General features: G+C 42.4%; 1 protein-coding gene across 1 annotated transcript in view; it reads left to right on the top strand.

Annotated features, from left to right (window-relative positions):
* The window catches only part of cntnap5a (contactin associated protein family member 5a), a gene marked incomplete at both ends in the record, with an annotated part of 139638 nt that overhangs the window by 59175 nt on the left and 65184 nt on the right, over nt 1–15279 (top strand). The window contains 3 exons of the mRNA XM_083922136.1: nt 535–719; nt 4052–4195; nt 10286–10553. Of these exons, the coding sequence (XP_083778262.1) occupies nt 535–719; nt 4052–4195; nt 10286–10553 (597 nt within the window). The remainder of the gene's footprint in view (nt 1–534; nt 720–4051; nt 4196–10285; nt 10554–15279) is intronic.

Genomic DNA, 15279 nt, shown 5'->3' with positions numbered 1-15279 from the left:
TGTGCCAGCCAATCCTCGGCAAGGGATCCCACATCCTGCTTAGCATAGATGCACAACACAGATACACAGATACTGGAGGAGGCCGTAACACCGCTCTTCCTCTTGGCTCCGTTTTCGGGCTTTAGAAAATCCAGACCGTGACTGATGATTTTGGCCAATCAGAGGTCATTACAGAGAGAGAGAGAGAACGTAGCTATTGGCTCAGGACAGAGAGTGGAGAGGGAGAGCAGGAAGCGCTCTCTCTCTCTGCTCCAAATGTTGGTGATTTCTTACTGTGGCTTTAAATTAAGGCCCCAAAACGAGTTGGTTCAGACTAGGAAAAGGTCGTGGTTTGGCTTCAAGGGCATGAACGCTGCATTCAAGCAGGAAATAGCTTCCTTCATACCAATTCTCTGGTTTCTGTTTTGTACACATCATCTAAGTGAATGTATAGGACATGATTGTGTACATATCTGCCCTCACACATTTACAGGTTCGATGTGGAAATGCAGCTTTGCTCCCTGCTTCCTCACTCCTTTCTTTGTGTTTGTGCAGACGACAGCAGGCTGAGGTTCAGCAGCGGTCGTGTTGCCGTCACCGTGGGCAGTCTGCTGGATGATCAGCAGTGGCACGCCGTCCATATAGAGCGCTTCAACAAGCAGGTTAACCTTACCGTGGACTCCCACATGCAGCACTTCCAGACCAAAGGAGAAGGACACTCGCTGGAGGTGGACTACGAGGTCAGTCCGTGGGGATGATTAGATTAAATAACTGCGGTGTTACAGATGCGAATATATATCTCGTAATGATTTTCTCACCTGCAGGGCCACACGGCTCTATCATTAATAACACAGCGAGGAGTAGTGGAGTACTACACTGTAGTCTAGCCTGTGCACTGTAAGCCCTTGGGAAGAGGCATGTTGTGAGGTGACATCTCCATAACGAATGATAGAAACAGGAAAGTAGCAGAGACAAGTTTCTGCTGTCGCATAAGAATAACGGACTGTCAGGAGGAATGTCAGCCTCTGCAGACTCCTGTATGGCATTTGACATTTTGTAACACCACTTTGAATGCTGTGGAAATATTATTATTATTATTATTTAGTTTTCATTTCAGATTATTCTAAACGTTTTAAACCATATTTAAAAAGATTATGAGAGACCCCTCCCCCAGGTGAGGATTGTCCAATCACCATTAAGCAACTGTAACTAGGCATACAGAATAATAATAGGCAATAAAGGTCGTCAGGATACCAGAGTTTTAAACTTTGATGCAATGCTACTGTTAAAAAACCTCATACCTCTTTTGATACCACGACAAAAAAAAAAAAAGGCACACAAAATGAGATACTTCTTCCTTTTTCTAACACATTTAGACCGGATGCAAAGATTGCACGTATATACCTTTAAGATCTGAGAGAGAATCACAATAACCCCCAAATTCAGTACTGCACACTGCACGCTCAATGAATGATGAGAGCAACACATGCACTTTTGCACCGACACGTGATGGATGCATTCATCAGCTGCTGCTTCAACGGCCTCCACTCTTCTGGGAAGGCTTTCAAAAAGATTTTGGCGGTGGCCGATTCCATTCAGCCACAAAGAGCATTAGTGAGGTCCAGCAGTGATGCTGGGGTGATAAGGTCTGGCTGGCAGTCAGAGCTCCAGTTAGACAGGCTCAGTGCAGACCGGCCATGTCCGGAAAAAGAAACATTTCCTTCAGGACCGCTCTTTGTGCACATTCTCATGTTGAAAAAAAGGAAAAGGTTTCCCTTTGTTGGAACTAAAGGACATATGTCAAACCATGAGCAGCAGCCTCAGACCAGAACACTGTATGCATATAGATGCTCTGCGGTGTATGGTAGGATCCAGTGAGTGGGTGTTGTTTTCTCACTTGCTGAATCACTGGCTCTGGTGAGAAGATGTGTCTGCATTAACAGTATCTTGAGACTGCAGTGGCTTATCATGCAATACAATACAGAGCACAATGTGTTTCATTTGATATATATGAACAGACACATAAGGCGACACAGTGATGTGGTGGTTAGCACTGTCGCCTAACAGCAAGAGGGTACCTGGTTCGAATCCCGGCTGGGCCCCTTCTGTGTGGAGTTTGCATGTTCTCCCCGTGTCTGCGTGGGTTTTCTCCGGGTTCTCCGGTTTCCTCCCACAGTCCAAAGACGTGCACGTGTTAGGTTAGTTGATGACTCTAAATCACCCGTAGGTGTGAATGGTTGTCTGTCTCTGTTCGTCTCTGTGTGTCCTGTGATAGACTTGCGTCCTGTCCAGGGTGGACCCCGCCTCACGCCCGATGTCAGCTGGGATCGGCTCCAGTCCCCCCGCGACCCCAATAGGGACATGCGGTTAAAGATGAATGAATTAATGAATAACATACACATACACTTTATACATCAGTGATAATCAACTTACAGCCTGATGAGGGGTGACGTCTGGCCCGCCTACCATTATCTAGTTCGCAATGAAAATACTTTTTTGACTTGTAAATTAAATGTATTATTATTTATTTATCAAAATAGGGCTTGGTTATTAAAAGTGAAGCCCCATAATGTCCTCAAATCCTAGAAACGCTCCTGCACACACCTGACCTCAGTATGACCCTAGTCTAAAATTTAAAATGCAGAGAAAGAAAAATAAATATTGTTAATTCATTTTATCAGATAGATATTATTATCGGACTATCGGACTATCGGACTCTTGACTACTTCAAAACAAAACAAAACAAAATATAAATATCTGTTCTCATTTCATTTCATTTGCCATAACAACCTAATTGTACAGTGTATATATCTCAGATTGTATTTTCACACCCACTTCAGATTGTTTACTTGATTGTTTATTATTTATTTGTACTGTATTTTATTGGCTATTTATTAGCTACTTAGATTTATTTTAATTGTATTTTATTTGAGTCTTTACTTTATTTTATTTCTACTTTATTCATCTTTATGGCTTGTTTCTACTGTGCACGGAGCATTCGAACAAAAGAATTTCCCCCCGGGGATCAATAAAGTATTCTGATTCTGATTCTGATTCTGATGATTATTAAAGTCCCCATTCACTCAAAAAAATGTGTCTTTCTTTTGTGTCTGTCCTCTAAAATGACTGACATTGACTTATTGACTTGTATCTGAGCAAAGTTCATCACTAGAAAGGGGGTTCAATCAATCAAACATATCCCAGTCAAGCTTTAGTTGTAACGTCACTAATCCATAAACTACTCTCTGTTTATGATGTGAAACACCGTTCGACAGGGGAAAGGCTTCGACACATCACCGACAAAGAAACCTGAAGCCTCCAGTTCAAAGCGGACTGTCAGTACACAGAGAAAACACACTGACGTCATAGCCGTCAGCCTCTGACAGTTACGAGCTAACAAGCTAACAAACAACAGAAACTAAGAAAAGATGCTAACTACACTTAGCATTCTGACTTCAGTGCACAGCAGACCCCTCATCTGAGTCTGAGTCTGGGTCTGACTGTCCCTTGGTTCAGGACACCAAAACCAAAGTTGCAGATTGTGAGATTATGGAGCTCCGCAAGGACCTCTAGAGGTTCTGTGTCAGACCATCTGCTCGTGGGGCTCTGCGAGTCGGTAATATGCCCGCAAGGCTCTGTGATAAAGCTATCCGCCCAAGAGGCTCTGCTGCCCTGCTGCCTCCTGTCTGAGGCCAGCTCAAACATTCAGGCCTATGGCTTATTCTCTCCGATGTGTATCTTGGATGTCACCTGCTCTTTTACAGAAAGATGCTAGAATATAGTCATGGAACGAGTCTTTACTTAGCACGATTAGCGGCTGTTGGACAGGGCCAGATCCAAGTGTTTTTGTTACTTTCTTTGTTGGAAAACCACAATAAACAAAATATGAATCACAGCAGCGTAGTTTTTACACATTAAAAACATGGCTAGAGTGTGACTTTAATGTCATTTCAATTTACCGACCCCTGGTCTACCCCCTGGAGAAGCAAGCTGACTATCCCTGAATGCATCTGCGTACTTATTTCCCGCATCTAGTGCTAATTCTACCTCTTCTGTTTTCTCTCTATCAAAGCTGAGTTTTGGAGGCATCCCGCTGCCCGGTAAACCTGGCACCTTTTTGAGGAAGAACTTCCACGGCTGCATGGAAAACCTCTACTACAACGGGATCAATATCATAGACCTGGCAAAGAGACGCAAGCCGCAGATACACAGCGTGGTGAGTTGAACGTTGTGAACAAGTACTTTGAAATGTGCCAGACTGACACTGGATCTATGAGACGAAATCATAATTTTTTAACACTTTAACACGTAGCAGAAAGAATATCTCCAATGTGATTGTTGACCACCATGAATGCTCTCTTTGTTCTCAAAGGAAATATTCACACGTTTGTTATCTCAGATGCAGGTGCGTTGGAAGGTCCCGCACACGGTTGTTGCCAGCCTCACAGTTTCTCAATCACACGAACATTTTGGTTCCTCTGGACCTTCGTCAAGAGCGTTACACATTACTTAAATGTTGATCTTAGGTAGATAAGGCTCTGCTAATTCTTGGTGCACAGGTTGTGGGACAGTTATTCTCTCGTGGCAGCGTCTCTCAGTAATTGTAATACGCCAGTACCATCTTTGATAAGCTAATATGTTGACCTGCTGGCCGGCTCGATTGCTGACAAGTCAAATGCTCTTTGTACAAGGTCAGGGAAAATCTTCAGCTTCCCCTGTAGATGCAGGTTGAGTGTGTCCTGCAGCCCAGTATCCTTATGGTTCTCCTCCAAGAACACAATTACTGCATTTAAAAGCTGTGAGATGTGAGAAACCACTTTTACACTTGAAAGGCACCTTACATCTACAGTAGAGAGTGCCTACCCGGGATGGAAACTGATTTAATGATAGTTAAAGAGAGAGAAGGAGAAGAAAGCTCACATGACTGGCTGCTTATATATACAGTATATATATATATATATATATATATATATATATATATATATGGTTCAAGTCAAATTTCTAGGGTTATAATGTAGACCGTAGTCTCTGACAGCTGTCTGACAAGTACATGTTCCTTAAATATACGTTCAGTCTGTAGGATTACAGTATTTCTGTATTACAGGTGTATGTAAGAGCTTTTGTAAAATTAACTCAAGAGATGTCTTTCAACAAAGCACCTTAAGCAAACAAATATGCACGGCTGACAGTGCTGGTTCAAACATAATAAGTAAAATATATATATATATATATATATATATATATATATATATATATATATTTCTGCAGGAATAAGAGGTTGTACTACACTAAAACAAATGTTACTGCTGGTATGAATGTAATTATCGCACTAGAATGAACTGCACAAGACCCAGTAGATTTGCCCTTGAAAGACAGTCAGCATATTCCCCAGGAGTATAACAGTAGCCTATACGGAGAGAATAAAAGAGCCATATATATGCAGGGAATTAAGTGCAGTTTGTGAGCTGCGGGTTGTCCGTAAATGCCCTTTAGATAATAGCAGAAAACTCCAAATTTTTACCGGATTTGATATTGTGCGTTTCATTTTCCATGAACTTAATTATATGAACACTGCCAAAACTATCGCGGACCTATAGATGGCTTGAGGCAAAGTCAGAGGGATAAATCATCTGGGGACCATGAAAGTCTGTATAAAATACCACGGCAATCCATCCAACTGTCATATATCTTACTCAAAGCCACAAATGTTAACCTCATGGTGGCACTAGAGGCAAAGGCTGGTACATCATCTAGGGACAATGAATGTCCGTACAAAATACCACGGCAATCCATCCAACTGTCATACATCTTACTCAAAGCCACACATGTTAACCTCATGGTGAAACTAGAGGCAAAGGCTGGTACATCATCTAGGGACCATGAATGTGTCTACAAAATACCAAGGCAATCTATCCAACTGTCATATATCTTACTTAAAGGCACAAATGTTAACCTTATGTTGGCACTAGAGGCAAAGCTGGTACATCATCTAGGGACTATGAATGTGTCTACAAAATAGCAAGGCAATCCATCCAACTGTCATATATCTCACTCAAAGCCACACATGTTAACCTCATGGTGGCACTAGAGGCAAAGGCTGGTACATCATCTCGGGACTATGAATGTCTGTACAAAAAAGCATGGCAATCCATCCAACTGTCATATATCTTACTCAAAGCCACAAATGTTAACCTCATGGTGGCACTAGAGGCAAAGGCTGGTACATCATCTAGGGACTATGAATATGTCTACAAAATAGCACAGCAATCCATCCAACTGTCATATATCTTACTTAAAGGCACACATGTCGACCTCATGGTGGCACTATAGGCAAAGTCAGAGGGATAAATCATCTGGGGACCATGAAAGTCTGTACAAAATACCAAGGCAATCCATCCAACTGTCCTATATCTTACTCAAAGCCACTATTGTTAACCTCATGGTGGCACTAGAGGGAAAGGCTGGTACATCATCTCGGGACTATGAAAGTCTTTACTAATAGCATGGCGATCCATCCAATCGTCATAAATCTTACTTAAAGGCACACATGTTAACCTCATGGTTGGTACATCATCTAGGGACTATGAATGTCTGTAAAAAATTAGCATGGCAATCCGCAGTAACAGTAATTTGTGACCATATTTGATTAGTCCGATCAAAGGCTTTCTGGTCAGGAACTGGAACGGGAGAAGAACACTAAAAAACAATCATGACATCCATTGTGATCCTAACTACTATATCATTATGTCAGAGTGTGTGAATGGATTCATTTGAAGAGGCAACCCCCCACTCAAATCAGGCTGGTGGGCCAAAGATCCACACGCCACATCTCATCTGAGACGCCCTCTGCCTTTAGAGTCTGATTGCTGCGTTAAAAAGGCCTTTACTGACAACAGAGGCGGCGAGGCTGTCCTGATGGAAGCTGTAATGGAATTTCAATGGGACTATCTCCCTGAGGTTGATGGGAGAGAATCACATTGAGAGTCAAGAGCTGCGATTGCTGTGTGTTGCCCTGCAGGCGCCAGGACTAATAGGACTCTGACCTTAGAAGACACGACCAGTCTGTGTTTGAATGTACCTAACGCAACCTCTGCGCCCCACAGAATTACACCCAAATTTAAACTTAAATGGTTTTCATATCGGCTGATGGTCTGCCATATTGGTTCGGAGCAAACGAATGGATTCATCTTGGACGTAGCCTTCGCCACATCTCTCCTTACTTTCAAATTTAAACAACCTCATTGACCATCGCAGGGAAAGTTCAGTCTTACCACAGTTTTCTCTAAATTGCTGAGATATGCTTAATAAAACTGAGATGCACTCTTCATCATCACCTTCTTAACCCTGCAGGAGTCTTCTCTTTGCAAATGTGTGAAAAAGTGTTCACACATTTGCAAAAGAAGGCTTCTTCACACCCCTTTAGAGTTAACACAGATCTCATAAAGAAGAGCCCTGAACCTACGACATTCATAATTTCAAATCTTTAACGTACCTGTGTGAAACATAAGCCATTGGTCAGGCACCAATGAACTTTGTCTGACTAGTTAAACTCTTTATTTTGGTTTGTCTATATTTCTACCCATACGTTTCATCTGGTGGGAATTCACAGTTGGGAAAGTATGGGAACAAGTCGAGGTCAAACCTAGAATACGGCTGTTGCGGTCCAGCCAGACACAATTGACATGAACGTCTGTTTCTAAGTATTTCAGAGTCTGTAGGTGCAACTCCTTATCAGTTCTTTTGGGAATAAAGGATGCAGTACTAAGACTGAACCGCAACTAAACTTGTCTAGCCTCGGTGCCGACTGTAGGTCTTTCATGTCAATACAGTTCATGGGCACAAAAAGACACGAATACACACAAGAATAGATCTTCTCGCTCTAACATCTCTCCATTAATTGCATGTATATAGGTCCTGTTTGTGCATGTGTGTGTATTTCGGGCCTGTGTGTGTGTGTAACATGAATATTGAAAAACTCGATTTCCCGTTGCGGGATAAATAAAGTAATTCTTCTTATTATTCTTCTTCAGTCAGCAATCAGAATTCAATCATGAGTCAATGTGAAACTCTGAGTATTTGTATCCATACGTTTTCTTTGGTTGCTTGTATGTTTATTTGTCTTAGGGCGCACTCACACTGTCCTTCCGCACCGCGACCCGGGCTTTAGGGTACTTGTCCCCCCTCCCTCTCCCCCCGCGCCCCAGCCCCGTTTGTACTCACACTACCTGGGCCTCGCCAATGCTTCTTGCTGTCCATACGTCATCACGCCGTAACACGTCACACGCATTGATCGCGTGTGTGTGGCTTTGTTTACAAATCTTTCCGTAGACCTCTGAGTTTTTGTGCGTCTTGTCGACTGTTTTTGAATCTTTTCATCCGACCAAATCTGCAGTAAACACTCCACCTCCGCATCACACCAACGTGAACCTTTCGCCGCCATTGTTGTTGTTGTTAAATGTCCGCGCATGGTCCGTCCTTCTTTTTTCTATGTCCGAACAGGCGCACATAACGCTACCGCCGTAGGGCTCGTGCTCTGCTCGTACACGTGCGCACGCTCGTGCTCATACATGTGCAAACGGCTCTGCGGCCCGCTGTCCGCAGTTATGCGCGGAACGGGTGCACTCACACTGCTTAAACGTACTAGGCTTTAGCTTAAAAAAACGGTTTTGGCCCGGAACAGAAGGACAGTGTGAGTGCGCCATTAGAGTATTCAGCATTTCTGGGTTTTAAAAGGATGGAAACAAGACTCCAGGTCCAACCCTAGTATAGTATATGGCTTTTGAGGTCAAAGCTGGAAGGAACATGGAAAAGTCTGACGCAGTACAATGAAATAAGTTTTTTTTTTAGTAGCCTTTTGAATTTCTTAATTGGTTCTTTGGTGAATAAAGGACGCAGTATAGCAGAAGCTGTACCATAATGACATCTGAATTTGTCTCAGAGCTTAGTTGGTGTTACATGTCAAAGGCAGTTCATGGACACAGAAAGACCTGCGCACAAGAATATAATTACGATATGTCTCTTATTTTACAGTATTTCAACAGGACGTCTCAAAGTGTAACAGGCGCCGAGTGCAGTACGGTTAATAATCTCTCGTAAAAATCATCTTTGGAGGGAAAGAGTACGGCTCATGCTGTGCTACGCTTACTTGCCTTTCCCCCGGCACAAACTATAACTATGTAAAGTATCAACAGACTCAAACTACGGTTGAACTGGTTCATAATGGCAGCTGTATGTGGTTGTCCACTGTGTAATGATTGGTTACAAGAATATATCCATTTGACCACAAGTTGTTTTGTTTGATGGGAACTATTTTATTGTTTGGGGTCTATGTGCGCACAGCATTCTCTAGAATATAGATATAATGATTAATAGTGAGTATACTAATGCAATTTTCTCATCTCCTCCCAGGAAGAGGCAAATAAGTACAACCCAAAACGTTAAAACATTCCTTTGATCATTATTTTTAACCCTCCTGTTGCCCTCAAATTTCACTAACACCATTTATTCTTGGGGTAAATTTGACCGTAGCACTTTAAACATCTGGAAAATGATCATAATCAATGTGTGACTCAAGTTAAGTCGGGTACTTTATGTTTTTATTTAACAGAATGAAAAATATCACTGATGTTAAACTGCATGGAGGGATTTCTGTGTGTGTGTTTTAAAGTAAGTCTGTTATTTTAAGTGCTATTTTGTGTTATTTGTAACATCTGGAATGAAAGTAACGTCCGTTATCACGGACAGCAGCGTGAATTTGACCTCATATGATATTTGAATTGTAAAATAGACATAATAATAATGATTAAATCATCCAGATTATCAAACTGACCCAAAGGAACACCGATGCGACAAGTGCATGTACGATAAGAACAATAAAAAAATATATATAATCATGACAATTTTAGTTTTTTTTATGAGTCGTCCCTGTAAAATGAGGAAAAGTCATAAATATAAAGCAAAAAAAACCAATAGATGTCCTTATTTAGAGATTTTAAACATTAAATTGGGTCAAATCGACCCTTAGGAGAACAGGAGGGTTAAACATACACTTCAAATAGACTTTTCCAGCTCTTTTGAATCATTATTTTGAATTCCTAAAATACAAATTGCTGCTGATGATACATTGACAATTGACGTTAAATAATTCAGTTTAACAGGTTGAAGGTTACATTTACTTATTTGGGTGGGGGACGATTCTTTAACCATCTGTCCCTTGTTTGTGCATATCAGCATGTCACAGTTTCAGACCATCTTGTAGCTGCAGACTTGTGTAAATCTGTGTCCTTGGGTTTTTGTCGTCCTCCAGGGCAATGTGACCTTCTCGTGTTCGCAGCCCCAGCTGGTGGCCTGCACCTTCCTGAGCTCCAGCAGTAGCTTCCTGTCGCTCCCGTCGGCCGCGTCGAGCACTGGGGGCTTCTCCGTGCGCTTCCAGTTCAGGACCTGGAACCCGGACGGGCTGCTGCTCTCCGTGCAGCTGAACCCGGAGCCCCGCAGGCTGGAGCTGCAGATCAGCAACAGCCGGCTGCAGCTGACCCTGCACAGCTCAGGGCGGCCGAAATCAGAGGTCTCCGTCAGTGAGTACACATAAAAATACACATGTACTGAATAAATGTGTTTGTGGGGACCGTCACATACGGATGCTTTCTCAGGACCCCTCGTAGTCACTTTTTAACGCTCTGTGTGGCCCTACGTCAATTCAAACAGAACTACTTGTTTAGGTTTTAGGGAAAATATTGTGATTCAAGTACGTTTGCTACTTAATCAAGTTACGTACATGAGTTAAAATAAGTAAACGCACCACAGAGAAAAGAAACAGCGAACTCCTGGGCTGACAGTCCTGTGTCCATCCACCCTGACCTCCTTTCCCACTCTTTATACTTTATATTTATGTCTCAGCTATAATTGAGCACTTGCTCTAAGCGTCTAACTACCTGTTCCCTATTTAGAGATTCGAGGTCTCACCTATTTTTTTACGACACACACCTCGTTCACATCAAAGAGAGACAGTGAAATGGTCTTTTGACAGTCATATTAACGTCATAACAGCTCGTTCAATACAGTTTCGGTGTGTATATATGTAGAATATGTCACAGACGAGAACAAAATGTAAATACTTTAGTTAAACCCGACATTTTCTGTTTCAAAATAAAAGCCTCTAGCGTGTCTTTGGACAGAATCTTAATCTTTTATGTTTAAATACAAATAAAAATGACTTTTATAATGAAATAAAGGGAAACATTCATTTCCTTATGTGACCATTATGACTCGATTTAGGAAGGCAGACATGTGGTATTTGTCGAGCCCAGCAGTTTCAGCGCGGTGGGTGTCGCGCGCTGCTCATGCGGGGTGTGTGGTGCTAATAAAGCAGCAGATGGGTTTACACTGGAGTTGTTGAAAGCCCGGTGCATCTCAATAGACGCCACGGGATGCCTCGTCCTTCAGTGTCCGATGCCGAGGTCCGTGAAAAAGTGTCAGTGTGTGATGATCTGGGAATGTGTGCGGCCTGTTTCTACCGTCAGTATATTTGAATGTCAATGGAGTTGTTGTCTAATGTGTTAAAAAAGGGAAGCTTTAATTGGAATAAATAATTATGATTAAGTGGATTTGATCATCTTCACGGAGAGCTCACTTTACAAAAACACAAGCAATTAATTTACATAACAGGCATTAAACAGAAAGCGGTGTGTAGCTTCAAAATGTGTCCTTCAGGAGGGTGAAGAAATAGTATTTTTGGTAGAGAGGGGGTGTGAGTAGAGGCAGGGAAGAATGAAGGAAATGCACACACACACACACACACACACACACACACACACACACAATCTGTTTTAATGAGTAAACATTAGTTTTATAACAAAAGCCCACAGTGCAACGTCAAATAGAGAAATCTGGCAGAGGCACAGCATTTGAAGTATTCCTTTACATCCACGCGGTGACCCCTGAATGCCCCGTTTGCAATATGGTCCGCACCAACTCCACCTGGCTGTGTGTGTGTGTGTGTGTGTGTGTGTGCGTGTGTGTGTGTGTGTGTTCGCTTCTCTTTACTGAGACAAAGTACAAAGAAGGACGGCGCCTCCCTAATCCACGACGTGGAGACCGAACATGTGGGCTTGTGCAAGTAATTTCGAGCGACTTACTTTTAACACCTTTGTCCTCAATAAACTCAAAAAATATATATTTTCTTGGAATTACTCGGTGTGAAAAAAGCAACATTCAATCCTGTATTGGATTGCTTAGCAAATATAACAGATAACCGTGATTGTTTGGGGAAGCAGACTTAGAGCGGATGGAGGGCTGCAGGGAAATATAGAGGGAGAAGACATCCGCAGCTGAGGGACGGTATAACTTTTTTATACAGTTGACCGCGCACTGTATTTAATTACCTGTCTGCAGAAGGGATTAACAACCTCCGAGCCGCTGCACGTGAGGACTTTGACCCTCCTGTTATTCTAAGGGTGAATTCGACCCCATTTAATGTTTAACATCTCTAAATAATTTGGTTTTTTTGTTTATATTTATGACTTTTCCTCATTTTATGTGGACAACTCATAAAACACCTAACATTGTCATGATTATATATATTTTTATTGTTCTTATCGTACATGTACTTGTCGCATCGGTGTTCCTTTGGGTCAATTTGATAATCTGGATGATTTAATCATTATTATTATTTTCTGTTTTACAATTCAAATATTATATGAGGTCAAATTCATGCTGCTGTCCTTGATAACGGACGTTACTTTCATTCCAGATGTTACAAATAACACAAAATAGCACTTAAAATAACAGACTTACTTTAAAACACACGCACAGAAATCCCTCCATGCAGTTTAACATCAGTGTTATTTTTCATTTTGTTTAATAAGGGTGCACTCACACTATCCTTCCGCACCGGGCCAAAACAGGTTTGTCGGGTCAAGCCTAGTGCGTTTGACCAGTGTGAGTGTAACCGCTCCGCGCATAACTGCGGCCAGCTGGCCGTCCACAGCCCGTCTGAGAGAGGTGGGCTTTTGTGGAGCGCGTTTGCACATGTACAAGCACGAGCGTGCACACGTGTACAAGCATGACGCCTACGGTGGCTCTGATGTCATTTATGTGCGCCTGTTCGGACATAGAAAATAGAAGGACAGACCATGCGCGGACATTTAATAACAACAACAAGTACCCTAAAGCCCGGGGCGCGGTGCGGAAGGACAGTGTGAGTGTGCCCTAAATACATAAAGTACTCGACTTAACTTGAGTCACAAATTGATTATGATCATTTTCAAGACGTTTAAATTGCTACGGTCAAACTGACCCCTAGAATAAATGGTGTTAGTAAAATTTGAGGGCAACAGTAACAAGTAAAAGTGTCACTGCGCATTAATCTGTTAGAGTGAGAGCGATATTTGTCTGATAGGAATTGGCTTCTCATCAATTTGGGGTATTTATCTGTTTATTTATCCACTTCTGTTCATTAGGACTCCTTGGTTCTTCTCCCTCCTTGGGTGGACTTTTTCAGAGGTCGCAGCTGAAAATGATTATTTAGCAAAGAGCGCCGGTAGCACCTCGGTTTACAAATTCGAGGGCTCACCGAGCACAAAGGCCGGTTACATTTTAAACACACTGAGAGATAATCCCTGGGATCTAGCCCCTAAATGTACTTAAAACGCAGATTTATCCGGTGTGGATGTGCTGCGTTAAACACAGCCATAGGGGGGGTATGTGCCTTAATTTTATTAGGATCCCAAAGTCATACTAAAAAGGTGCATGATGCTTGCGAGCAGCTGGACGTCTTCTTCATGATGGATGTGCTGAATCCTAACCAAGCAGTGAGATGCAAGCAGAGAAAACTGGACTCACTGCTGGTAAATTGTTCCTGTGGCGCGTAAAGATAAACACGAGCGTGCTGCGCGGAGCTAGGTTTGTTTTAACTTGAAAGAATTACTTGTTGCGGCCATTCGGAGCATCTTTAGAGTGCAGCTGCATCTAACATCCAGAAAAGAGGGAAGTTGTGAATCTCAAGCTGACGAATTTAATTAAAAAGTAAGTCAAGTTCACGGATAATAAAATATTCTCACATTTCTCTCCACCCTCCTCCCAAGGTATCGCACATACCTCAGAGCAATGTCAATGTCAATGTCGTGCAGAGAAGAGGTCTCAGTGCAATCATTAAACCGAGCTGAAGGGGACAGAGTCTTCTGCGAATCATTTGAATTTTTCCAAATTAAACCAGATTTTCTTTTCAGTCTTCGGTTTGATTAGAAACATCAGGTCATTCTCTAAAGCGGTTCTTCTTTCAGGTTTTGACAAATAGACAATAGGACAAGGAGAAACACACCTGGCCCTGTTTGATAAAGTGCCGCACTCGAGCTCAGTGCACAACAATGTGGAGAGAATAACTCTCTGTGTCTTCCTCCAGCTCAGAAAGGATGTGCAGCAACAGTACAACCTTAATTATTACACAAGCAAACACCTCACAGCCGAGCCAGGAAGTGTTTATGAAGGATGACAACCGGACTGAAAAGGAGATGGATGGAGCCTCCGTAAGGCCAGTGAGGAAGCGCCTTAAAGCTGCATTCTCTCTAATGTCCATCAGGGGGAGCCTGAAGTTCTCACGTCTCAATTTCAGCTGCGTCTCAAGTCTTCGTCAGTACAGCGTGATGTTCATTTCGTAACTGATGGTCCCATTTAGAGAAAAATAGAGGAAAAAGCAGGGGATGATTTAGGACGTGGCTACAGGGCCGCCTGTCAATCAGGAAAAAAACAGTAAAGTGTGGTCTGTGTCATCGTTTTGGGGCTTTGACCATTTCACAGGATGTTTTCATTAACACATTTTAGTGTACTGTCGAGCTGTAATTTGAGAAAGCTGATTGGTTGTGGTCGTCTTTGCAATTACGTCCAGAAGCATTTCGCTTTGCAACGTTAAAAAAAAACATTTGGAAATCGAAAATGAACGTAGAGGGCCCAGAACGATAAGCTTTTGTGATTATTCTGGTGAAGCCAGGCAACTGTAAGTGTCTTCACTTCATTAGAGATGATCGTATTCGTTATCTAAAGTGCGTTGTTAAGCATTAAGTGGATGTACATTGCTAACCAAGCTAGCTACCTAGCACTAGCCTTCGCTGGTAGCTTTACGGGGAACCTACGCATTTTAAACCGCCAGGAGGTCTCTGCGTGCATGTCGGCAAATCGATAAGAGTTTCCCTCTTTAGCCTTTAGCTTAGTGCAGTGCTAAGTGTTGTGTAACGGTCCACGACTAGCTCTGCCCTCTTGTCCAAAAACATGGTCACCTCCGGCTCCAAATTTACCGAGATGGCGATG

The sequence above is a fragment of the Echiichthys vipera genome (assembly GCF_963691815.1).
Source record: "Echiichthys vipera genome assembly, chromosome: 10".
Lineage (NCBI taxonomy): Eukaryota > Metazoa > Chordata > Actinopteri > Perciformes > Trachinidae > Echiichthys > Echiichthys vipera.
The sequence above is the reverse complement of the archived record's forward strand: the minus strand, read 5'-3'. Positions and strand labels throughout refer to the sequence as shown.